This window comes from Oreochromis niloticus, linkage group LG7 (genome assembly GCF_001858045.2).
Source record: "Oreochromis niloticus isolate F11D_XX linkage group LG7, O_niloticus_UMD_NMBU, whole genome shotgun sequence".
Classification (NCBI taxonomy): Eukaryota; Metazoa; Chordata; class Actinopteri; order Cichliformes; family Cichlidae; genus Oreochromis; species Oreochromis niloticus.
Genome location: NC_031972.2, coordinates 59,125,834 through 59,151,211, shown reverse-complemented (window position 1 = coordinate 59,151,211; position 25,378 = coordinate 59,125,834). Strand labels below are relative to the sequence as shown.

General features: G+C 40.8%; 1 protein-coding gene across 1 annotated transcript in view; it reads left to right on the top strand.

Annotated features, from left to right (window-relative positions):
- abtb2b (ankyrin repeat and BTB (POZ) domain containing 2b) overlaps positions 1-25,378 on the top strand; it is a 39,467-nt gene that overhangs the window by 12,541 nt on the left and 1,548 nt on the right. Inside the window, exons 2-15 of the mRNA XM_003440384.4 lie at positions 12,494-12,643; positions 15,322-15,532; positions 20,500-20,652; positions 21,033-21,198; positions 21,429-21,518; positions 21,715-21,816; positions 21,906-22,002; positions 22,707-22,842; positions 23,344-23,621; positions 23,704-23,882; positions 23,985-24,090; positions 24,457-24,559; positions 24,638-24,725; positions 24,823-24,891. Of these exons, the coding sequence (XP_003440432.1) occupies positions 12,494-12,643; positions 15,322-15,532; positions 20,500-20,652; positions 21,033-21,198; positions 21,429-21,518; positions 21,715-21,816; positions 21,906-22,002; positions 22,707-22,842; positions 23,344-23,621; positions 23,704-23,882; positions 23,985-24,090; positions 24,457-24,559; positions 24,638-24,725; positions 24,823-24,891 (1,928 nt within the window). The remainder of the gene's footprint in view (positions 1-12,493; positions 12,644-15,321; positions 15,533-20,499; positions 20,653-21,032; positions 21,199-21,428; positions 21,519-21,714; positions 21,817-21,905; positions 22,003-22,706; positions 22,843-23,343; positions 23,622-23,703; positions 23,883-23,984; positions 24,091-24,456; positions 24,560-24,637; positions 24,726-24,822; positions 24,892-25,378) is intronic.

The following is a 25,378-nucleotide window of genomic DNA, read 5'->3' as shown; positions in this document are numbered from 1 at the left end:
CTTTCAAGTGGTTGAAGTTAAAAATTTTGCTTGTTATCACTCTGCTGTTTCTGAACGCCCTTCTGAGATTGCATGGGGGCTGAAATTGGAGCCTGGGAATTGTTCAAGGGTAAGGAAACGCTGTGTGTGTGTGCGTGTGCGTGTGCGTGTGTGTGTGTGTGTTAAACCTATGAGGTTAGGTATTCCAAGACCCAACTCTGAACACTTGGCAAGCAGTTGAATGAAATATCCCATGAACCTTTCCTTCTGTCTGTCTAGCCATATGTGGTTATGGGGTTTCCCGTGTGGGCAAAGCAAGCATTATTGTTTGTCTTGGAATGGGACAGGAAGTGCAAGAACTAAAAGTTAGAGAGAGTTTTAAAAACTGTTGAATTATGGGGCAGAAAATAGAGATTTTGCCCAGTGAAAGCCTGTCAGACCAGAAAGAATTGCAGGGGATGGTGAATAAAGATGGCAAGGCCCGTGCATATGCTCAGCTGTCATCATCACACACAGTCAGACTATAGCAGCATATAGAACAGGAGAATGAAAACAGGTTGTTCATTTGTATTGGATCTGTGTATGTGTGCACGCGATAATAGTCCTCTCCCCAAATTGGTTACACATAAACATTCCTCTACAAGACTCACACACCCACGCACACCACCCCGTTTAGAGCGTCTCTGGCTGTTGGGCAGTCATTTCTCTCTGGGAAGGGTAGAGGGGTGTGTGTGTTTTATTGTGTGTGGTCAGGATGTGGCTAGCACCTCTCAATAGTCATGATTTACTAACAATACCCATGGTGGTTTGAGCCCAACACTCAGCACATATTACAGGTCTGAGTGGGTTTACTGTACAGCAATTTGGAAACTTTTCTCCACTCGCTATACCCTCTTATTTTGTTAAGATTGCGAATATGTTTCAAGCAGTGTCAGTCACAATGATTTATCATTTGTTTCCTGCCAGGTTATATTAATTTCTGCAAAGGATACAGTTGGTAATATAAAATTCACATGTGTGCCAGGGTGTGAGTTTCTGCGTGTTTGTGTTAGGAAGGGCTAACAGACTGTCAGTTATTATTTAGCCATTGTGGCTTTGGGTAGCAGTGTGGGAAAGTCAGCTGAAGTAAAGTGACCGGGTCTTCTGCTATGCTCAGGAAGAAATGTGTACACACACACACATACACACACACACACACACACACACACACACTAGTTGCCGAGGCTATTAATCTCTTTAAAGGCAAATTGGCTTCAGCCATTGCATGGTTTGTACTTCTTACAATCCTCTATTTGTTAAAGTATTCTGGTTTTACAGTTATAAGAAGCAGAGATTGAGAAAGGCAACAGTCCCTTGTGATATCTTGTCTGGGATGCTTGCCTTTTTCCCCCATCTGCTGCTTAGAGCATGGGGCTTCAGTGGGTGGTCCACTGAGACCCATGGAAGAGACTCATCTTGACCTACGTCTTGACTGCACACAGTCACACACACATTCATACTCACAGAGTTACAATAGCGGAAAGACCCAATAAAACATACCTCATGGGTAAAACTCACGTTAAGCTGCTATAATGAACTTTTAGCAACATTTGAAGGAGACACAATGAGTGAAGCCTGTCTATAGCACCTGCAGAAGCAACAGCTGGGAACGCAGACACTAACAAACATAACCCCTGTATACACACATGCTCACCTCCCACAACTTTATTTGTCTAGCTCCCATGATTGCTGCTGTGGAATGTGTGAGCAGGTGCCCCCTATAGAGAAGAAGCAACACAAACCCATCATAGACTTCTGAAATATTTGTGTTGGACACACATCACTGTTTGGTTACTCTGTACTACAAAATAATGATGACTTAACATAATTGCTGCAGTATTTGTATTTCTTAGTGGAGTCATTTTCTTATTTAACCAGAAATATTAACACTTTTAATATTTTAACTGCTTTTTGTGATATTTGGCCGGCTTGCAGTTAGTCAAAAGTACACTTTGAAATAAATGGGTACACCAGACAGAGATTTATGCTTTTTCATGTCTTGTTATATCTTGAGGTGGACAAAAATAAACTGAGAGGCCAAGACCAGATTCACTTTCTGGTATATGTCCCACAGCTTGGTACTTTAATTTTCTTTCTTTGGTCGTTATTTCTATTTCTTTCTATTCATTCTTCTTTTTTTCTCACACTCATGACACAAAATGGGAACTCAAGTTCAGAAATGCCATAGAAGCACAGTCATCATTTCTACAGGAAGCGGAGAAACGCTGGAGTGAACACTGTATCTGTATTTTCAGTTTTAGTACAGAAGGGCATTGTGGTTTCACATATATGCAGATTACCACAAAGTTAGTAAGTTCTTTTCTCAGTTTCTCATTTTGAGCATATTTAAGGAAAACAGAGTAGATAACACAAGAACTCCATGGCCACCACCAATATGCCGTCAGCATGTTTGTAAGTAGAGTAAAGACACAATGACGCTTTGTTTAGCTTTTACGTGTCTCCTGTATTGCTGACCACCACGTGGACACTTGTTACCTCACAAACACAAAAGAGGGTGGATATGTGTCTTTGTGTGTCCAAGTGTGGTTTTATGTATGTGAAGAGTTGGGGGTCAAGAGATTACATAACTGAATACAGGAATGGTCTTTTAGTCGGCTTTGTTTGGAGGTGCGGACACTCTCTCTATGTTCCGTGTGTGTGTGAAGGGGTGTATAAGGGGTGTGCTGGGGTCATAGGTGAGCTGTAAACCTCAGTGGGTGTCGGATGGGTCATAGAGCATATTGAATAAAGTGACTGTCCGGTTAAAGGTTTTTTACTGCCTCTTGCTAAAGAGGTCGACATCTTGACACACCCTGCCGGTCCCTAACGCACCCAGGTCGCACAGACGGAGGATATTTAGTGCTCCGATCCACTTATTGCTGTCATCTGTGAGACTGACACATGACCCCACCATTTGTGCTCTTTATGACATGTCAGTGATTGGTGCATACCATTAGTTCGTTCTGTGTTTATATGTGTGTGGCCAGACTGGAGCAAGCACATTTATCACAATGTCATCATTTGTGCCTGAGGTTAGGGTGGTCCATTGATTTATTTGCAATATTACAGATGTTCCATCACTGACATTGATTTCCTGACTAATTGCATGAGGTGCTCTGTCCGCTTTCACAGTACAACGTTACAATTGTGCATCCCCTCCCAGTATCGAACTATCTTCTGTCTTTTGTACTGAGGACAGTTGTTGTCATCAGTGGCCTGTAAAGGCAGACAGATGTAAATGGACCATCCCTGCTAATTACACCACACAAAGAATCCGCTGGCCTTTTGAGCAAAGCTCAGCTTTGTTCACTCACTGCTGCTGAGAAATGCTGATGAGTTGTAATATCCATGAAATGATGTACATTCATCCTCTTTATTTATCTCACCCATGGCAGGCTATAATGGGATGTGTGTGGGTTGTCCTTTCTTAATGCAGGTTTAATTGGAATGTGTAGTAGTAAGAGGGTTAATGCAGCACTACTCTACAAATCCTTTATTGTCTTTAAGAGACATCATAGCCTTCCACATTCATTGCGCTGACTCTGCAGTTTTTAATCACTTAAACTGAAAGTGTCTTTGCTCGAGTTACTTTGTTTGGGTGCTAGATATTACATATACATTACATGTTATTGTAATCACAGAATATGTTATGATGCAGTTGTATACAACTAGAATATACGAGCAGTATGAAAACGTGGAGCTCTTCTTGATCATGCTGAATGACAAAAGGCTACTTCTACAACTTCAGACTGTTTCACTTATTTGGCATCCTGAATTTTTGTTCACTGTTCAGTATTTTTGGAAGTTGTATTGCTTGGCAGCTTAAAACAGGATCTGAATGATTGCTGCCCTCTGTATCAGTTTGTTTCAGTGAGGGGGAAACAGATTTAGCTTAGAAGTGACAAAGATAAGGAAGCAAAGCAGTGATTGAAAGAGTGAGAGGACCTACAGTACTTATCGTAATCTACCCACCACCCCACCAGCCTTGTTTCCAGCCCCCAGTTTGACTCACTGCATCATGATTTTGCTCTCTGCCTAGGCAAACCCGGAATGTTAATCAGCAGAAAGCTGCTTTAGATTTACAAGGGGGAATTTGGATCCAATTCTTTAAAAACATCAGACTCCAAAGCCTAACTATCAAAACCACTACTTTGGATTATGAGAACCATGCTGCAGTAGAAAAAAGTTTATATCTGAACACAGACGTTCAGAGGGATATGGTGTTGTGAATTTATCTCCTCAAGCTTTTGAAAGTGTGACTACCTGTGACTGTCTGTGGACGTCACTCTTAAAATTGTGTTAATTATTGCCCAGACTAATTTGTGAATGCTAAATTTAGTGTGTTTAAAGAAAAAATAAATTAGGGAGCTGAGAAAAATTAGAAGCTCAGTCTAATGAATGGTGAGTCACAAAATGTTTTTTAAAGGCGTTAGACAGAGAGGGATTGAAGTGATAATTAAACAGTTCCATGTGCATCGAACCGCCTCATGCTGCTGAGGGTTATTTCTGTCATCATCTTCATGTTTATTTTGGGGGTAGTGTGATAATTTAATGGTGGCAGAAGTACTGAGTTTATGTGACTCAAATTCAAACTAAGGTAGTGGATTCATGCACGTTACCATGAATCATTGAAGCTGTGAATTGGTCCTGCCAGCTAAAAATCACGTTTAACCTTCAAAGTTCTGGCTTTAAGCATCCATCACTGTACACACACACACACACACACACACGCACACACACACACACACACACACACAAAGGTTTTCAGGCATCTGGCTCACTTGTCCACACAGCCAGCTGGACAGTATTTCTCCTTTTCTCCTATAAACCGGACTCTTGAGGATTGTGATTTTGGTTGTAATATTGTTTCTTTGTTGTTAGCATGTGCTACTGAGAGTTGAGTCAGTGTCGAGTTCAGGTTCAGACCGTTGCTCAATGAACATGTTGTCTGCCATCCAAACTGACTAGCTCTTTGTTCCTACTCTCAAGTTCCAGCTGAGAGAAAATGAGCTGATCACAGAGACAGAAAGGGAGCAATTAGTGCAAATACACACTCACATGCATACACATACACAATTTGTACGTGTTTGCCCAGCCTACAGCCCATAAGGAGGTTAACTGTTTCTCTTTTTAAAAGGCCACCCTTGATCTGTTCCAGGCAATAATGTCCACTCTTATTAAGACCATAAGATAACACTCAGCGGATGGATCTGTTGATCTTTAAAAAGGACAATAATGAGAACTTGTCTATAAACCTAAGCACAGTTACACTGCTGCTATTATACTTGCACTCTCTTTTTCCTGTGTTTTATTTATTTATTTATTTATTTATGTATGTATGTATTGGTTTAAGGGCTTCACCTCATGGGGATTGATTACAAGAGGGTGGATTTGAGGTTATGTTTATATGTGTGCGTAATGACAATCATACTGTGTCATTAGAGAAACAAGATCAGCTCCCTATGCTGTATAGTTACAGCCTGAATACTGTACAACAAGCCAGCGAACCCTATAAAGCAAGTCATCCAATAATAGAACTATAGTGTCCCTTTCCTGCACACTATATGAAGCGGTATCACATATGGATAAGGAGATTTCTGAATGAAACGAGCTCACCCCAGGCACCACAGTCAGCCTGGAGTGTAAAATATAAAACATGATTAGAGAGGGTAAGAGAGAGAGCAGAGGAAGGCAGAGGATAAGGGGAGAAAGCTGAAGTCATGTTTAGGATTAGGGCTGGTTGTGTGGAGCTTAATGTGCTATTTTCAAGTCTGTGGGAAACCGAAGCCAGCCTTCCTGAATCCTACCACTCCTAATATGAGTGAAAGTGTGTTGGGGGTGGTTGTAGGTACGCTACTGCAGAGCATATTTACAGCTCAATGGTCATATTGTTGCACTGATGGAACCACTTCATTCGGCTTGTCAGCATGGCTTTGAGCATGTCTAGATGTTAGATCTTTTATCCATCTTGTTGGAGTTAACAAATAAGCAGAACAGTTCATGGTTGAAGTAACACTTAAAATCTGTTGATGTTCAAATAGTAAGACCTAAAACCTTAAGTTCAGACATTCTGTTCACATTAGTAGTCCCTACATGGAGGTTCAGATCTAATCTTTGTGGCTTTCCATTCTGGGTTTTTGGCTTGACTTCTGACAGTGGAACAATGTAGAAATTAGACTTTCCACACAGGCATTGCAATTACATGTCACACTTTTAAATTTTTGTTTTAAATATTCCTATCGTAGTTTTACTCACTTTTTAGCCAGTTCTAAGGCAGCAGTTGGAGGACAGGAGTAGCGCATGAAATGTATTTATCACCCTACATATCTTTCTAGTAAAGAAAATAGTTTCTCACGTAACTTAGTATCTTAGTGTGTTCTGTTATTAATCATGTAATTGTTCTCAGTCAGTGACTTCGGGACGCTACATTTACACAGCTGATAAGGTTACTTCCCTTTTTAGCCCCAGCTGAAGACCACCTCTGACCTGTGCCCCCCCTAAAACCAGGGGTTGCCAAAGGTGTCAGAGGGATGTTGGCCAGACCTCACTTCACTTGTCTATCAAGGTCTGTGATTTATCAGGCTTTGAAAGGTGTGTGACTGGGTGTGTACATGACTGCGTATGAAAGAGAGGCTTAGCTTCTGTAGCCTTTTAATTCAGAACCATGATGATTTGAACACAAATACTTCAGTGTACGGTCACTTTAGTCAATACTGAGATTTTAACTGTCAGCAGCTTCGACTTATGAATGCTTCTCTGTCCGTGCTCCACATAGGTAGTACGAACTTGTATGCTAACTTGTCAAATGCTAGATTATTTTAAGCCCAAATATTAATACCTACTTCAACTTTCTGAATGGTTCTTTGTCCGACAAACAAAAAATCTGTTTAGATAAGATCATTAGGAGGGTTTGCCAGGGCTAGAAAATCCATGTATATTTTTAACACTGTGTACTGTAGTCAGTGTAGCTGACCACAACTAATCATGGTGATTCAACAGAGATATACACATGTACAGTAATAATATTGTGTCATCAGTTTTACAGTTATTCTCTCTCTCAAATCACGGTCAATGCCGTGTTGAAGACGGAATGCCTAGAAATAAAAGAATGGGGCTGTGCGGGTGACGTTGGATGTGTGAAAAACAGGTGTTTTGGAGGCTTTACATGTGGAAAACAAGAGGTCAGGTCTATGAGTGAAGGATCACATCTGGCATATGGATTCCACTGGAGAGGAATGAAGCACGAGTGTCGTTTGTGGTGTCAAAGGCAAGAGACGGTGGGAGTGATATACGCCCAAAGACAGCTCTTTTAAACACTGTACTATTGTGTGACTGTCCACATTCCAGTCTCCACAAAGGGACAAGTCTATAGCCTCCTAAACCAGAGTCAGAGCTCCTTCTTTGCCAGGGGAAGTGTCTTTGAAGCCCCCTTTCCTCGACTCTCTGATCCATCCACCCTGTAATGAATGAAGAGGCTGTTAAAGGAGGAGAGGCAGGTGTTTACGTGTGTGTGTGTGTGTGTGTGTGTGTGTGTGCATGCTGTGTGTGAGAAGTCTCAAGTTTTCTATCAGCTCAGTGAGAATATACAACAATGCGTTGTGTCTTTCACACGCTCTCTTTACGGTAGACAAAACAGATTAGCACACACAGACCAATTATGGTCAAAGAATGTATTTTTTGCCAGTGGGAACAAGAAGTTAAACCAAAAAGTAAAAATCAAAAAATCACACAGATGTTCTTGCCTTGTTATGTATGACAGTTATTTTCTGAGAGTTTAAAATGCAGTCTTGTGAAAGCCTGGCATGCTTAACATTATGCATTATGCCTATGCTCTGAATAGGTAAGTTGCCACAGTCTGAGAACTTGGAGCTGTTGTTTTGTGTCCTTTGTGTTATCAAATGTAAAACCCAAGGACAGTGATATGAGAAGCAGTAATGTCCTCCAGAGTCTAGATATCCAACCTATTAATATTGCTACAAAGCATTTCTGCTGAAAACAAGTTATTCAAGTAGAACAAACTGTTGCACTGAGAGATAACACAAGAGTAACAGAGTGAGGGTCAAGGCACAAGGGGGAAGGCAAGGATGCATTAACTTTCATCAGCTCTTCCATCAGAGTTTTTGGCATATTGTCCTTGCAGATTGCAGTTCATACTTTGGATTTTCAATTTTGAAACTGATGGCCTGACTATGTAACACCACTTATAAAGACACATAAGTGAGAGTGACAGGCTCCCTGGACTACATTCAAAAAACTTTCTGCACACCAAAAAATTAGTTGTTGGATTGTTCTGACCTTCTTTCGACAGCATGTCAAACATAGTCGTGAGTGATAGCTTGGCTGAGCTAGGAGCAGCAGTAAGGCTCCTGAGAGATGGTTGAGATGGGCTGGGAACTGCCACAGGCTTTGTGGTAAGTTTCAGCTTTGATTTGTAGCCGAGATTCCCCACATGACATTTGCAAGGTCAGCCTCAGAAATGGAACCATAATGGCCACAAAAGAATGAATCCCTTGTGTCACTTCTCTTCCCGTGCCTCACTCTCTTCATAGTCTCAGATATTCCTGCCTTTCCCCCCAGTCCCTCTTCAGTTATATTCTTCTTTTTTTTTTCTACATGACTCATTTGTCTTCCTATAAAGCTCTGCGATCTAAGTCCCTCTCCTCCCTGCCCTCATCCTGTCATCTTATCCTCTGCTTCTCCCAGAGAAAAATAATTCACATAGTACTGGAGCTGCTGGTACTCATATTATTTAGTGGTGGTGGAGACAGGCCCTGGTTGGCTTTCAGACCTACATCAGGCCCAAATGACGCAGGCTCGGGTTCAGGGTGAGGCAAGCAACGGGGTGGGACTGTGAGAAACACTAAGTGGTTTTAACCATTTGCCACAGCTTTGAAATATTACAGAATAAATTGAAGCTGTGTTAACATTTTTAAAGATTCTGCTTGAGATCTTCTTGCAACATGCTAATATAGGCTTAATATTCTTGAAAGGTCAACAAGCATCGTGTTTAAAGAGCTTCAGTTTTTCAGTTTGAGGCTGGTACATTTCACAACTGAAACCAGGTCAATGTTAGTAATGGGTTTCTCTTTTAAAGTTAAGATTTTGAGGAAAGAAATAACATCAATTTGACTTTTTTGTCAGTAAATCCAACTACAGGGAGTCAAAATAACTGTTAACTTTTATAGCACTGCTCATTTCTAAAGACAAGTCTTGCACCTTCATATTCATATTTTTACTCACCCACAGTAACAAGACAGATCTTTCAAAATTGCTCTTACAGCTTGAACTAAGCTATATTTGAATGAGTTCTTCTGATTGCACATGACAAACAGCATACTACTCTGACGTTGAGGCCACTGTGGCTATAGTGTCCACAAAGCATGACTGTGTACACACAGTAAAACACCTGAGGTGTATTCCATCTACAGAGGAAGAGAAACTGAAATCATCAGACTCCTGTCTCACATGTATGCAGCATGTGTTTTAACAAACTTCCCTCAACTTTCTGTGGAAAGATTGCCAAAGGCCTTTGTTGAATACTGTAGAAACCCCCCCAAATTCCCATGAGGTCTTTCTGTATAAAATCATAGCTGAAGTTGCACATAATGCACACTTGCACTTCTTTTATCTGGACAGATGACAGTGTATTGGTGTGTTTGTGCTCGTCAGTGATTAGGAATGAGTTGAAGCTTGTGTATAATTTGTTTGTGTGGCATGTAGCAGTAGTAGTCTGCCACAGCCAGCCGTTTCTATTGTGTTGGAATGGGGAGTCAGCACATATAATACAAGTCAGATGGTGCAGAGAAAGTACGAGAAAGAGACTAGATTTCCCCTTTGGCAGAAGTCAGTGTATCATGTACCCTGTGTTGAGTAATCCAATGCTAACACCTTTAGATATTCAAGCTGTCAGGTCCCCCTGATTGCAAATTGCACTGAGATGGCTACTATTGTCTGGGCGGGGGACTCGTCTCAGTCATAAATCATGCAGTATAATAAGAACAAATCCTGCTAACCTGTTTGGGCAGAGACTCACTGCAACACAGTACTTACTGAAACACACTGTGACTCTGGCACAGATTTCTATCAATGAGCCAGCATATTTAGAATCAGTAATAATCACATGTCAAAGTTATTTAGTCTTTCATGAACTCCACCCATTGGCGCTGACACCTACGTAGTTTTCACACATTCATTGCAGCCCTTCAACTTTTCTAGACATTATTAGATGGAAAAGCAAATGTCAGATGCAGTCAGATCAGACATTGAACACCTTATAACCTTAAGACTCCCTGTAATCTTTAATTGTGTTGATATGTGAGACACAAGTAATTGTCCAGTGAAAACACAGAGAGCAGTGTTTCTTGTTTCTCTTGCACGATCCATCCAGGCAGAACCCTCACTTAAACCAAACAAAGTGTTTCCTGTAGTGGGAAGCGTTTTGAAGTGGATTATCTTCAGCTAGGTGCTATATGAGAGAAAGGACATCTTGAGACAATGCCCCTATCCGATTCTTCCAATAGTTTACCTCCAAAATTGGGTGGGTTTTTTTTTTTTGGTTTTTTTTTTGGGGGGGGGTCACTTTCAAAGGCCTCTGTTGCCTCTTGTCTGTACTTATATGAAAGACCAGAAACACAAATGTAAGTATGAAGCCTGCCATATTTTTCACATGTGGTTACATCATTTCAAACATATGAAATATACTGAAGAACTCCTATCAGTTCATAAATTATACCCATGCATTTTGGTGTATCTGAAGGCTTTAAAACAAAAGTATATATCCAAAAATGTATGTGTTGGTATTCTTGGTATTCTTTCAACATTCCTCCTTTGCCTTCCTTGATTCTGTCGGCAGTCAAAGTACCGTTATCTCTTGTTGGCATGTATCACTAAAAGGAAGAGGCTGCAGTGTAAGATGATGGGATTTTTTTTTTCAACATGCTTCAGCATTTTGTCCTTTCAACATCCCCCCTCTGATTCCAGTGAGAACACAGCACTTGCCGGAAGCACATGGGAATGTCATTTTAGGGACGGTAGCCCATGTTCCCTTTTGGGAGAGAAGGGAGAGTTTAAGATGATGCAGCTTTTTTTCCTCTGGCTTCGTAAATAAATCACAAACCTGCTCTGATCATCTTTCCTCTTTTCCATTTCTCTTTTTCATCCTTGGCCATCCCCCACTTATTTCCTCTGGCTTGGCAGAAAGCTTGCTTCAGATTCAGAAGCCAAAATAAAGGTTAACTTTTGGGCAGCTAACTGTATTCAGATCAATTAGATGCACAGTAGCTACCTCGGCTTTCAACCAAAAAAAACTTCAAACAAACCAGGAAAAACTAATGAAGCTGGGAGCTATACCCAGGAGATCTTTTCTGAAAGACAGAAAAGGCCACTCTGTGTTCTTACTTTGACTGGTCGCTACTGTTATTCATTTTAGTTGGAACACAGCAATTAGAGCAGCGAAAGAACAGGACATTATTTTGTTATGCAAGAAATGATTGTATCTCCTTGCCCGTTCATCTGACAATCAGGCTCTTTTTTTTTCCCCGTAACATTACATATCCAAACTGTCAGAGATGGTTGGGTTGGACTAACTGGGTCTGCTGAGTGTTTATTCAAAGAGGAAATGCCAAATTTGTCCATGATTGGCCATAGTTTCATCAGTAGCTGTGTCTTATAATTTAGTACAATTAGGAATATTGTCTCACAACTCATGAAATTGTATTATTTTAATGTGCTGGGAACAACCATGTCATGTTTGCTTATGTATTTCAATTAAGATGTTTCCTGATTAGTTGTGTTTTTTTTCACTTCCTCTTTTTGTATGATAAAATCTACAAGTATAAAGGATGTATTTAACAACTGCTGCTAAGCCTGTCCGCTGTATGGGTTATAATGAAGGTTGCTGTCCATGCTACCATAATTTTTTATCCTTATCTACCAGTATACCTCTGTCTCACTTACTGTTCCTTCATACACCAGTCAAACCAGCCTCAACATCATGCATCTACAAACTTTGCAACCCTTATTCTTACTTCAAGCTTTTATTTTTTTAAGCCTCAGATGATGATCAAGTACATATGTCTGTTCTATGTTGTAAAATAGTCACATGTTAGTAATGCAAAATGTAAGTAATTGGAATAACACAAAATTCATAACTTTGTTTTGGTTTTACTCAACTTGTGTCTAATACAGTGTGGATTGGTTTTGTTTGTATTAGCCTCATGTCACTATGTGCTCTGTTTACTTTCCTGAATGTGCTGAGAGCAAGGCTCAGATTCCCTTGTGTGTATGGTGGCCCTCGGTCGTGTGGATTACATGTTACAAGGATTACGACAAATGCAGTGAGCAAATACCAGTCGTGTAGGGATTTCTTCATTTCTACAGCAGCAGTCCCGATGGATATTTCAGAAGTTATGGACGTTGATTTAAATGGTTCATATCATATCTAAATACCTTTTTCTCTTTGCTTTTGTGCCTGTAGGTGTTTTGTCCCTCCCAGCCCATTTCAGTCCCTACACAGAGAACCAACAGTCGTCTGTGGACAGCAGAGAGGATGCTTATGCCCAGCTGGAGCTGAGGACACTGGAACAGTCACTGCTGGCTACCTGTGTAGGCAGCATCTCTGAACTCAGTGAGTATGCATATTGTAAATGGTGTGTGTGGTCCTGGTTAGAAGCATTTTTTCACGTTATGTTTTAATTGATTAAATTCATCTGAGCTGTGAAGCTACACAGTATCCTTGCCAGAAAAGACAAGTACCAGTTCCCAGAAATAATAAAATGTTATGACTTAAAAAAAATGTTAGTGCTTGACCACAAATGCTTTTTTCTTGCTCTTCTCTTAAAGATACAGAACCTTTTATTTTTTAATTTAACAGAAAATAATAGTTCAGACAGCAAAGTAGGAAGCAAAGATAACATATAATTATCACTTTCTGTCCCGAGTCTCATTGTGTGCCTGAATCTGCAAGTCATCTAATGCCGGCTCTTCTAAAAATAAACAGCGGATCAGTTTATCTACACATGGAGCTCTGGAGAATAAAGTCACAGTGCTTCAGATTGTATATTTGTCATCTGTAATTTGTTTGCAAAGCAGTACACGGTCTTTTTTTCAGTGAAGTTGGTCCACAATGCAACACTTGGACTGTGTCAGCATGCCTCAGACTGTATTGACTTTATTACAGCCTGCTGTCAGTCTGAATGCAATTGTATCCCTCTTTTCTTCTGATGTTTTCCTTTGGATTGATTTAGTAATAGAAAGTATAAAGCCGCTGAAAAGCCTGGTACTTATTTGTCCATTAGGTATTAGACCTTGAATGATTGGACAGATTCTTTGTTTAAACATAGACAGCTCTAGACATTCATACGCATGGTGGATGGTAAACACAGAGTCATGCAGGCACACAGCTTTACTGTACTCTACAGTACGTGTGGTCTGTTCAAACTGCAGGCTGTGAGGGAGTTGGCGGCAATGAGGGGTAAGAATAACAAGTAAGATAAAAACAGGAATAGAGTTAGTTTGAGAGATGGAAGTTGGTAAGGCAGAGGATTCAATTTAAGGAGCGAGTGGGTTTAGAGGTGTGGAGAGTCAGGAGGAAATGATGGAGAGGTAGAGAGGTGAAGATTGAGAGTTTTGGGGCATGCACAGAGGAAACGTGGATATTAGAGTTGGACAGAGCAGGGATACATTTCCTACTCTAAATGAGCTAACACTTTGCTGTTTGTTCCTCAAGCACAAGGCCATGGTTCATACACCGCTGCAGTTAGTGAGGCATTAAGAAAGTATACACACGCACTCAAACAAAGACACAGTCTTTCTCTCAGTAGTCTCTTTGTGCAACATCTCTCTGGTGGGGTGAATTTGTGCTGTTCTGGGCAGGGCTGATATCCAGACCAATTCACACCTAGAAACACACACAGGCTTGTGCCCGCTAATTCACATACACGCACCAAAAACACGGTGGGTTTGGCACTCTGATCCTAGCCCAAGACACCAGGCAGACACAGGAGCATCTGTACCAAGCTGCCCAGCTTTACTTGATCACTCAGCTGGACCTGGCCAGACACACAAACACACACCATACACAAACATGGTGGATAACCGATAGTAGGCTACAGCGCATTTCAACTAAATGGACAAAATTGTAGGGGAAGTAGCATAACAAACACACTGACTATGGGAAAATGCAGCTTTCACAAAGACTCCAATATATCTGTAATCTAAGAGTGAAGTTATTCATAGGCATCTGACCCCTGGAGCTCAGTTTTGCTTCAAGGCACAATATATTCTGGAAAGGAGAGGCTCTCCATCGTGGCCAATAATTCCTACGAGACCTCCTGGAGCAACTGCTGGTGGTGGTTATCACAAAGGGGGCCCTTCAGCTTTAAGTGGGGTCTGTTTTGGGAGGGTTACCCAGCCTAATCCCCTAGAAGGACCCCAAACCTCTTAATGCTGACACACAAACACACTCACACTGTTGAATTCTTCACCCTTAGCTGATGTGCTGTACCCTTCTCTCAATAATCTGTTTTACCCGGGGGTAATTATGCTAAATGAGTGTTACACGATCCCAAGTTCGTCCTGGGCTCCCTCATTCACACCACCTCTCCCTGCCCCTCCTCCATTTCCCTGTCCCTGTGACGACTGTCCACTTTACACTTTCTTTGATGCCTAACATCTCTTTTCCTGTCTGTCTGGCTCTCTCTTGCTCTCTCTCTTTTTTCCTTTTTTTAAAGAATTTTTGCATATCACACTGAACATACAGTAAGTAAAATGTACTTTTATCCAGTTGCACATAGTTCACTGCTAGAGTATAAACTGATGAATCATCCAATGAGCACCATTATACTTATCTTTAATCACCAAACAGCTTTCCATGTTGGCAATAAAAATTCCTGCATTCTACTTTCTGAAAAGACTTGATGTTAAAATTGCTTTTATCATGTGACTGACGCATAACAATGTAGAGGGTTTATAACTACTCTGCTACTATATAAACAGTTCAGTAGAGCCTTTATCATGGGTGAATGGCTATTTAGACTGGTCGTCTGGCTTTGCTAATGACAAATACCACTAGAGACATGGATGGAGTAAAGGATAGTGTAAGGTAAGTGATTTAGGAAAAGGGGAAATCCAGTTTGACTGAGAGCCCATGGGGCTTTTAATGTAAACAGTTTTTAATATGCCACTCATTTATGTCCATAAACTGATTTTTCATACTGCACTGCAGAATCAGGAAAATAATTTTTAACCTTCAGTTTTTTTAAATTACATATGACTTGTTAACTATCAATGTTTCTGTGGTTCCAGGTGACTTGGTGTCCCGTGCAATGCACCACATGCAGCGCCTGAGCTCAGTACGTCCAGGGCTGAGCCCTGCCCGCCACACCCGTCCTCAACAGCCTGTGTCCTGGTCGCCTGACGCCCTCCACACCCTTTACTACTTCCTGCGTTGCCCACAAATGGAGTCCATGGAGAATCCCAATCTGGATCCCCCACGCATGGCACTTAGCAAAGAGAGGTGGGAATTATGCATGACTGGACACAAGCAGTTTAGATGCTCCCTCTCTGAGTGCAAAATAGGCAGTGAAATTACAGATCTAATCTTAATCATTGACCTTGTTCTATTTTGTTTTGGAACCCCCCCCCTTCACAGAAAATAAGTGGTACTCCTGATTTTCCCTTTCATACATTTGATGCTTATCTCCCTAACTACATTTGTAATTTCAAATGATTTGGTTTGATTCATGAAACTGACCAAAATGCGGTCAATGCCAGAAGTGTAGCCACTGCAAATAAACAAACCCGAATTGAAACTTTTAACTTCAAAAATGAACAAATGGGTTCTCAATGAAGTGAAAAGCTTTTTGCAGGCAACACTTCACTTTCATCCTTTTCCTAATCCCATTAGCCTTTGTTCATTTAAGTGTTAACGTTCTGTTGTTGAATTACAAGCAAGCAAAAGCTTCTAGGTGTCAGCAGTAGTGTGATAGAAGGGTGACCTGCACCTTTAGAGTGTAAATTAGGCTGAAGACTGGCGATTAAAAGAATTTTAAGAGGTGGAAATGGTCTGTAATTTTGTTAGGGTCTGCTCAATCTTCCTTAGTTGCATTGAGAAAGTCTGGCAATTTTTGTGTTCCCTTTATTTCCTGTTGTTTCTTGCAATGAAAATGTTTGTTCAGTCTGGACACAGTGCAGCACATTCCAGTCATTTTTTATTTAAAAGTTGTGGCTTTATCTACAAACCTTTTAATTTGAACTCCCTTTTCCCCCCTTCCATATCTTTGGAGGTGTCTCTGGGAAATTACAGCGTTTCTTGCTTTCTACAGAAGTAACTGTTGAGTAACACTCAACCGAGTCACGTCTCTATTCTCAAAAAATGCGATAAAACGTTCGAAAACATTGCATTACATCACTGTTGTTCACAGTGGTTTGCAGTTCTGTCACTGTGATATTCAGCACTTCAGATAAATGTGATGGATTATGTGCCTTTGGTTAAGGTAAGATGACAAGTAGTTGTGCCTGCTATGAGGTCTGCACATGAGGTCTGCTCTCAGAAAGAAATCTTCGATTATGTTTTTGTGCCAGAAATGTAAAAACTGGCAGCAATAGGTGTTCCTGGCTTAATTACATTTTTATACTGATTTATACGGTAAAGGTAACATAAGCATATATAAACGTGCTGGCGCTCCCACTAAGGTGTGAGTGTTCAGTTTGCAGCAGTAAATCAGTCAGTGTTGTTGAGGAGTTTTTGCCCTTAATGCTGATAATGAAAATCACATGTTAGGATTATGATGAAGGCATAGCATCAGGTGATCATAGTTACATGAATGTTTTCACAGTGAAATCACCAAAAATATCCACCTTTTCTTCCCTTTATTACACGTTTGTATGGAAATAAACCAGCTGCCCCCTGTGCATTTAATAAAAAGCAGACAAAGTGCATGTGAGACAAAGGTGCAGTCCCCGTCAGCTTCAAAGTGAACACAACAGCATATATACACCCTTTTCTTTCACCTGGCTGTTGTTATAAATCCTCAATGTTTTTAATGCTGGATGTATATCAGCCTAGTTTATGTGTCCAGGATAAAACAGTTTGGCATCCCGTCATACTTTATGCTTTTTTTTTTTCTTTCTCGACAGCTGCTGCACACAGGTTTGCCTTTCTGCATGTTCATATTCCTGTGCATCTCTTTGTGACTGTGACTTGTGACTGCGTGTCTGTGAATGTTAGAGAACACACTCAGGTGGTGTGAAAACCTGGTAGTGATTACAATACGAGTGCCTGGTAATGATACAGGCTTCTCTCCTCCAGTGCCAGTGGGCCTCTCCCTCTATCTGGCTCAGCCTCTATTAAGAGCTTTGTATAACCTTTGGTGGAAACCCAAAACCACCAGATCTGTGTGGGCCACATCGTCAGACATTAGAGGGAGCCTGGTGAGAGCCTTATTGCCGAATCCTTGAGAGTACAAGAGAAACCCTCTTTGTTTTGATCCTTTTAAAGCTGGTGCTTAGTTGTGAGTAATAATCTTGTTTTGGAGTAAGAGGGCGCTTAAAGCGTGGGAGGGCAGATATTATTGTCTTATTTTCACACTCCACTATTTAATATAGAGGAAAAAAGTTGATCAAAAACAATAAACTTTTTTTGTTTTTTGTTATTATTGCAACTTCACTAAAAAGAAGCACTTGCAACGTTCTTCTAAACAGACCCCCTACTCCTCTGCTTCCTAAAAGAAAAGAGATGTTTTTGATAATGGGGATTACTTCTAACTGCATTTACATCAGATATGGTTATGTCTCCATTCATATCTGAGCGATTGCAATCTGAAACAAGATCAATGGTTAACCTTGACCCTTTGGCAAATTGTGATGAGGTCCGCTTTAAAAGCTGATTGAAGTTCCTTTCAGGTTATAGGTTATATAAGACACATGGGGCCAGTGTAGCGTGTGTGATTTTTGCCTCCTAGGTAGAAAAGCCTTTGCTTTTGATTTTGGACAGGTCAGCATTCGAACACACCTGACCATGATTTGAGCTCACTGTCTTTTTATGACCTACCAGATGGTGCTAAGCAACGCACCATGAATCAAAGCTAACGTTTACATGTTCATGTGTGGGAGAGTTTGTGTGTGTATGTCGGTGCTTCTATTTCCTGCTGTTCTCTGTATGAAGCCTTAGTATGAGAGGTCAGCAAGCTAGCCAGAGGCACTATCTGGTTTCGGTCTTAACAGGCTCTGTGGCTTTTGATGTTGCAGAGACTCTGATGAAGCTGAAGTTTGCGTTTCAGGCTGAGGGGCATAACCCGGACATACATGGGGGTCAAAAGGGAGGCGTATGGGGGAAGCGGTTCTGGAAACAAAGGAGCTTGGTCCTATAGGAGAGATAGGATGGGACATTATAAGTGTGCATCTGTCAGCAGTATATGTCTGACTAATTGGTATACAAATGCAGCTAAATATCTTGTCAAACACTATTGTCCATTATTAATAGAAAAACTCTACCTTTATTGTTGGCTGATTGACAAAAGGAAGGACAGAGGGGAAAAATCATTGGTGTGCTAAAAGTTAAATATGGATAATAACTGTAGCAAAGTTAGCTCTAGTTAGTGTGTGATTGCAGGCGTGCAGTCAAGTAGTAGGGTGGATACCTATGACATTCAGGAAGACACGTGCACAAAGCCACACACAAATGAACAGACACACTCACACAGCCCAATTTGTGTTGAGTTGAGGCCATTAAGGGAGAAATAAACATTGATTCCCAAGCCCATTGAGCCCATCCTCAGAAACGTGACTTTCTTATCACTCTGCACCCTCTGCACTACCCACAGACTACCACCCAACCCCCGTCTTCATTTCGACATACCCCACCTGCTATCTCCCAAACACTTAAAACCTTCATTATATGCACCTACCAGCCACACTTAATCATCCCTCCTCCCCTTGATCCCCTTGTCTGCTTGTTAACTGTCACGCCTGGGTGACAGCAGGAGCTCCTCCCTCTGACTGACTAGCTACTGATAAAGTACTGAGGCAACATTTGAGAGAATAGCTCAAGAAAAAGACATGAAGAGCTGACAGCAGAGGAGCTGCAGATACCCAAAATTCAGTTAAGGCCTCAAATGTCAGCAAATAAAAAAGTTATTAAAGATTAGACTCTAACACTGCAGAACAGTGTTAATTATCAAACAAGCATGGCTTCGTTATTAACCACTAATTTCATACAGTCCAGCTAAGAAAAGCTTTATTATTAAGTTGGGATGCAGCTGTTTGTTCAGTTTATTTTATATCAGGTTCATGTTTTAAAAGCTCCACATCAATTGTGAGGAGGAGAGCCATTTTGCAATATGCATTATTAACAAACCCATGATGAATGAATGCTCTTGTGCAGAAGGTTCTTTGCTATAGAAAGCCTCCTACTGCGGTTTAAAGTAAGCAAAGTAAGGAGAGTAAATGGCACAGCAGTGCTACTGACAGTAACTATAATCCCAAAATACATTGCTGTGTTCTTGTATACTGCCCATTCTTTTGCTACCATGGATATTCATTATGTAAGTCTTTCATTTTCCAAGAACAAAGGAATGGCCACTGATAAAAAACAGTTTCTCGGCATGAGAAAGGCAGTCTAATAACACAGAGACGTTGTTCAAACAATCATTAACGGCTCTTAAATGAGGCTTCGTATGATCAAAAGCAAACAGCAGTCACATTCATGCTAATTTGGCATTGTTCACAAACACATTCTATTCACATATGGTGGGAGAGAGGCGCAGACGAGAAGGGACTGATAACAGATAACAAGCTAGACTATAAAAGGACAAATGCAAAGATGGCAATCAAACAATGACTTTCAAAGTCCCACGTTCACAAACATGACAGCAGACCAAATGTTGTGTCCTCGTGGGTTTTTTCCCCACATATGCTTCTTCAGGAATAACAACACTTGCCCTCTTACTTCAGCTTTAGGTCACAATTTTTTATTTCAGTTGATTCTTTCTGTTTTTGTTGAAGATCATGGTTAAACATAAGTAGCCGCTATCTTGTATTTTTACATGACCGCAAAGACATGAAATGTGTGAATATAGATTAGTCATATAGAAACATCTGTTCCTTGAGCCTTAGAGGGATGACATCAGCAAGAATGTCAGCTGAGATTAGTAGAGATGACTCGTGCTGTGAAGTGAATGTGGGTTGGGGATGTTGTAAGTCATCTGGCTGTAGACAGTCTGAGTTAATTCCCAAAGTGACTGAATTATGAGTGTTTAAGTTTACACTCCCCACTAAAGTCATCTAGTCTTTCACAGCGCCTCATCATTTACTGCTCAGTCCAATAAAGATTTGAATTTACTGGTTTACAAGATCACTTTCTGTGTACATTCAGGGAAATACTAATGTCTGTTACCTAGCAGTGAGTGGTACACACTATCATAACCAGTAATAATTGGACCAAAGCAAACAGAAGGTGAATGATTTCTCTTTTTTTGCTCATAGGCCTTTTCTGTTGCTGCCACCTTTAATGGAGTGGATGAGGGTGGCCATAGTTCATGCCGAGCATCGCAAGAGTTTATTAGTGGACAGCGATGATGTCAGGCAGACGGCGAGGCTTCTCCTTCCAGGATTGGACTGTGAGCCGAGACAACTGAAGTAAGTGAGAACACTCATTCACTATGTCACTCCCTCTGCTGGGATGAAAGTGCTTAAAACATAAATACAAACCTTACTAATAATTTCAGGAAAAGAAAAAGTAAGACTGATGTTTTATTTAAGCTGGGTGGTTGTCATTTAATCATTTTTATTTAGCAAATGATTGTATGCGGTAGATTAATGTTTGTTAACTATTATGTGGCTCATTAACTTTACTTCTTTCTAAAGAAAGCATCATTAACGAATGTAAGCCACAAGGTAGATAAAACAAGCATCTTAGAAAAGCTACCGAGTAGATCCTGATAAATTAGCCATCAGCCGAGAAACTCTCAGAAATTAATTGTTAACTGATTATTTATTCACTTTTAATTTTTTTTCAGGCCCGAGTGTTGCTTCAGCTCCTTCAAGCGTCTCGACTCCAAAGCTGCCTCTGATAAGTTCCACCTTGATTTGGGTTTTCGAATGCTCAACTGTGGTCGCACAGATCTTATTGGCCAAGCAATCAATCTACTGGGACCAGATGGGGTGAACAGTATGGATGACCAGGTATTGAAATTTTACTTAATTTATGTTGTGGAGATATTAATGTAAGCCGTTAGCTCAAGCAAACCACCTCTCATCTGGGGACACAAAGCAGGCCCCTTATACAATACGATAAATCTCAAGGAAATTGCTGTAAATCCATGAAATATCCTTAAAAGTGATGGAAACATAGCTTTGTGTTATAACTTGTTCAAAGCGTCATGCATTTGCTTCTACTCTTGTTTTCATTACAGGGTATGACCCCTCTGATGTATGCCTGCGCAGCTGGAGACGAAGCCCTCGTCCAGATGCTGATTGATGCTGGGGCCAACCTTGACGTGGCGGTAAATATGCTTAAGTAATTCCAATGTGGTCAAATCTGTCTTAATTTAGGCACATTTTGTATCCCTTTACATCTATAAACAGGAAAAGTTTCCATTTTTAAAGCATCTAAGAGGCTCTTATGAATGTAATGTTTTCTCTGCGTCTGTGTGTGTTTGTGATCTTGGTGTGTAATACTGATTTAATCTGTGTTGCCAGGTACCGCCCTGCACCCCCAAGCACCCCTCTGTGCATCCTGATAGTCGACACTGGGCAGCCCTCACCTTTGCAGTGTTGCACGGACACATTTCTGTGGTGCAGGTCTGAAACACATACATAAACAATTTCACAATGACCCTTACAAGATGTCAAATATTGTTTAATATAACAGAGGTAATGTGCCTTTGCAGCTTCTGTTGGATGCAGGAGCCAATGTGGAGGGGGCTGCAGTCCGCAATGGACAGGAGAGTACAGCAGACACTCCACTGCAGCTGGCTTCAGCAGCAGGTGGGCAAACATACACAAGGAACAGCTGATGTTTGAGTGGTGTCCATCTCACAGTGGGTCTGTGTTATGGCCACTAAATTACCACTTACTGTATAATTATAGAGGCGAAAAGTCAGTAGGAAGGTTAGACAAAGGAAAAGATTTTGTTGTATAGCTGGTCTATCACCTTTATTAAATGAGGTAATAATAACTTCATTGGTTATTTGTAACTAATAGAGTGCTAGTTCCAAAGACCACCTAGAGTAACACTTGGATTAACTTGTGACTCAGCAGGAGGAATGAGGAAATGAGAGAGTAAATGAAGGGGCAGTGACAGCAGCAGAGTGCCGCTTGTGGTTGTTTAGTAGTCTGTGGCCTGCATTCCTCTGTGGGATCATCTGAAAGCAACATGTAGCTCGAGTAAAGAAAACACACGCTCTTCATAGCAGCAGTGACAGTGTGTAAATAGTGCCTGCAATGAATGTGTTGGCTGTTTAAAAATGCCAAATGAAATGTGATAAATTTTCATTTATGTTTGTGGTGTATAAATGTTTAAAATGGACCTATAAACCAGTAACAAACAAAAATGTTGACATTTTGGGAATGATGAATGATGGTTGAAAATAAAGTACACTGGACAAGTGGGGAGAAATAAGCACAAGGATAATAAATTATCTGCAAGTTTATGACCAAAGTGGAAATATTTATCCATTTGTGCTTCCCAGGCAACTATGAGATGGTGAGTTTGCTACTGGCACGAGGCGCTGACCCCTTATCAAAGAACCATGGTGGAAACGCCCTTACATCATCCCTCTATGAGGACATGAACTGCTTCAGTCATGCTGCTGCACATGGACACAGGTATGTATCCCCCAGTCTGAACATATGCTGAAAACTAGTATTGGAAGACCAACTGTAAACATTTGCACATGTAGCACAGAAATATGCATCTGTCAGCTTTATATTACACCTGACTAGAGTTAGAGTTTGTGCTGTGAGGATGGATTCAAACGTTTTATCGTGTGATTTAGGAAGAGCTTGAAAGTTTTGTAGTGTGAAAGGAAAGTTTAAGGTGTCATTCTATTCAGTCTATTTGTTTCTGAAGACCAGCTGGTGGTGTAAACTTCTCCACCTGTTCACTGCGTCTCTGTGTGAACACGATGTAGACTCAACACTTTACATTCCTCAGTGAGGGTGATAGATTACGTAATGAGAGAGGGGACTCCAGGGTTGCAGAATTGGAAGTATATGTTACAGTTTTGGCAGATATTAATGATCTTCCGCCTTCTAACTTTCTTTTCTTGTTTCCTCCCTTGCATGCCCTCTTTCTGCCCTCGGTCTACTTCCTATTTATCTTGTCAGGAACGTGCTGAGAAAGCTACTGACTCAGCCGCAGCAAGTCAAAGAGGATGTCCTGTCTCTGGAGGAGATCCTGGCTGAGGGGGTTGAAGATGAGACGGCTGGGATCTGCCCTTTCGTCCATCTTTCCCCTCTTCCTAACTCTTCCAATGGTCCCCTGCCCATGCCAGAAGTGGGCATACCAAGGCTCTGCAAAGCCAGGATGAAGGCTCTCCAAGAGGCCAGCTACTACAGCGCTGAGCATGGCTACCTGGACGTCACCATGGAGCTACATGCTATGGGTACTTTTCAAATGGCAAGAAGTGGATGTGCCTACTTTTCCAGTTTATAGAACCAAATAATAAATCCTTTCTATTTAACCAGGCGTGCCATGGAAACTACACGTGTGGCTGGAATCTCTTCGCTGCGCCCAGCAGCAGTCCAGGACAGGGGTCACCCTCTCCCTCCTCAAAGACTTTACCACAATCAAAGAGGAGGACTACTGTGAGGAACTGGTCACCACAGGCCTGCCCCTTATGTTCAATATTTTGCGCACCACAAAGGTACAGTCAAACGCAATCATGAGTATGATTTTCACACTTTTTCAGTGTTAAACAGATTTAATTATACATTTCTCTTCTTCTCGTTCTATTACTTTCCTTCAGAGTGACGCCATTACACAGCAGTTGGCAGCTATTTTTAGTCACTGTTTTGGCCCAGCACCCCTCCCAGCCATCCCTGAGATGAAGGCAACTCTTTCAGCACAGTTGGGTAAGGAAACTATGATCCTTTAAAGTGTATGGATATACACACTCAGAGTTCCAAGAGGATAGCCTTATATTGGCACCGATTTCAGTATTGGCTAGTGATAATTAGTCATTTTGACATCTAAAACACCAGTAAATGCTTAAATACACAGTTTTCTTAAGCCTAAAGTCACCGTCAACAGATTCCTTGTACAGTGATACAAACCCTCAAACAACACAAATGTAACACTTGGGCTGTAAATTACATTTTTTTTTTCATGAATATTAGTTGGTAAAACAGTGTCTGATATTTTTGTTTTGGTAATCTTATCAGCAGTAATGTGTACTAGAACGTTATGGGTTTTATGCATGTGCTGTTGTTTTTCTACAGACCCACACTTTTTGAATAACCAAGAGATGTCAGATGTGACATTTGTGGTTGAGGGAAAACCATTCTACGCACACAGAGTGCTTCTGGTTACTGCCTCTGACCGGTGAGTGCAGAAAGGTACAAGAGTGCATCTTAAGGCTTTTTTATAAGACCTTACTTAAAGGGTTTTATTTTGCTCTAGATTCAAGTCTCTGCTGGCATCAAGTGGATCAGATGGAAGCTCCAATAAGGAGATTGAGATCAGCGATGTCAAGTACAACATATTTCAGGTAAGAAACACATTCCCTATTTAGATGTGTTGCATATGACAAAACACATATTATTTAGATCAAATTGCTTATAAAGAAACATCTAACCTCTGTACAGGTGATGATGTCATACCTGTATTGTGGAGGAACTGAGTCACTGAAAAAGAACGTGTCTGACTTATTAGAGGTAAGAATTGTTAATCGCATTAATCTGTCTCGGGGTAGGCATCTTAGAAATCCCAGCTTTAGTTATACATCTTCACATGAATTACTCATTCTTGCTGACAGTGGAGATTTTTCCTTTTATTGTTTTTTTAATTTAAGTTTAGTAACAAGCTTGACATAGAAGAGTTTGTGTTCATAGCAACAATTGAGCAAACAACAACTGTGTTTAATCGTCCTGCCTAGCCAACCCTTTCCAAGCATGAAGCTGTCACTTTGATTTTGAAATACCCTTATCACAAGTACACCAGCTGGGCTTTCAAATATGTTCTGCGTTTTTGTGCATTTATCAATTAAAAAATCGTTTTCTCTTCATTTTTTCATTAGTTTTTATTGACAATTTGTAGCTTCTTGAACTGAAAACAAAAGAAAATTCCAAATACATGTTACACCATTAATGTTACACAAAGTTAAATATTGCTTGTATGCAAACAGAATGAAAAGATGCATGA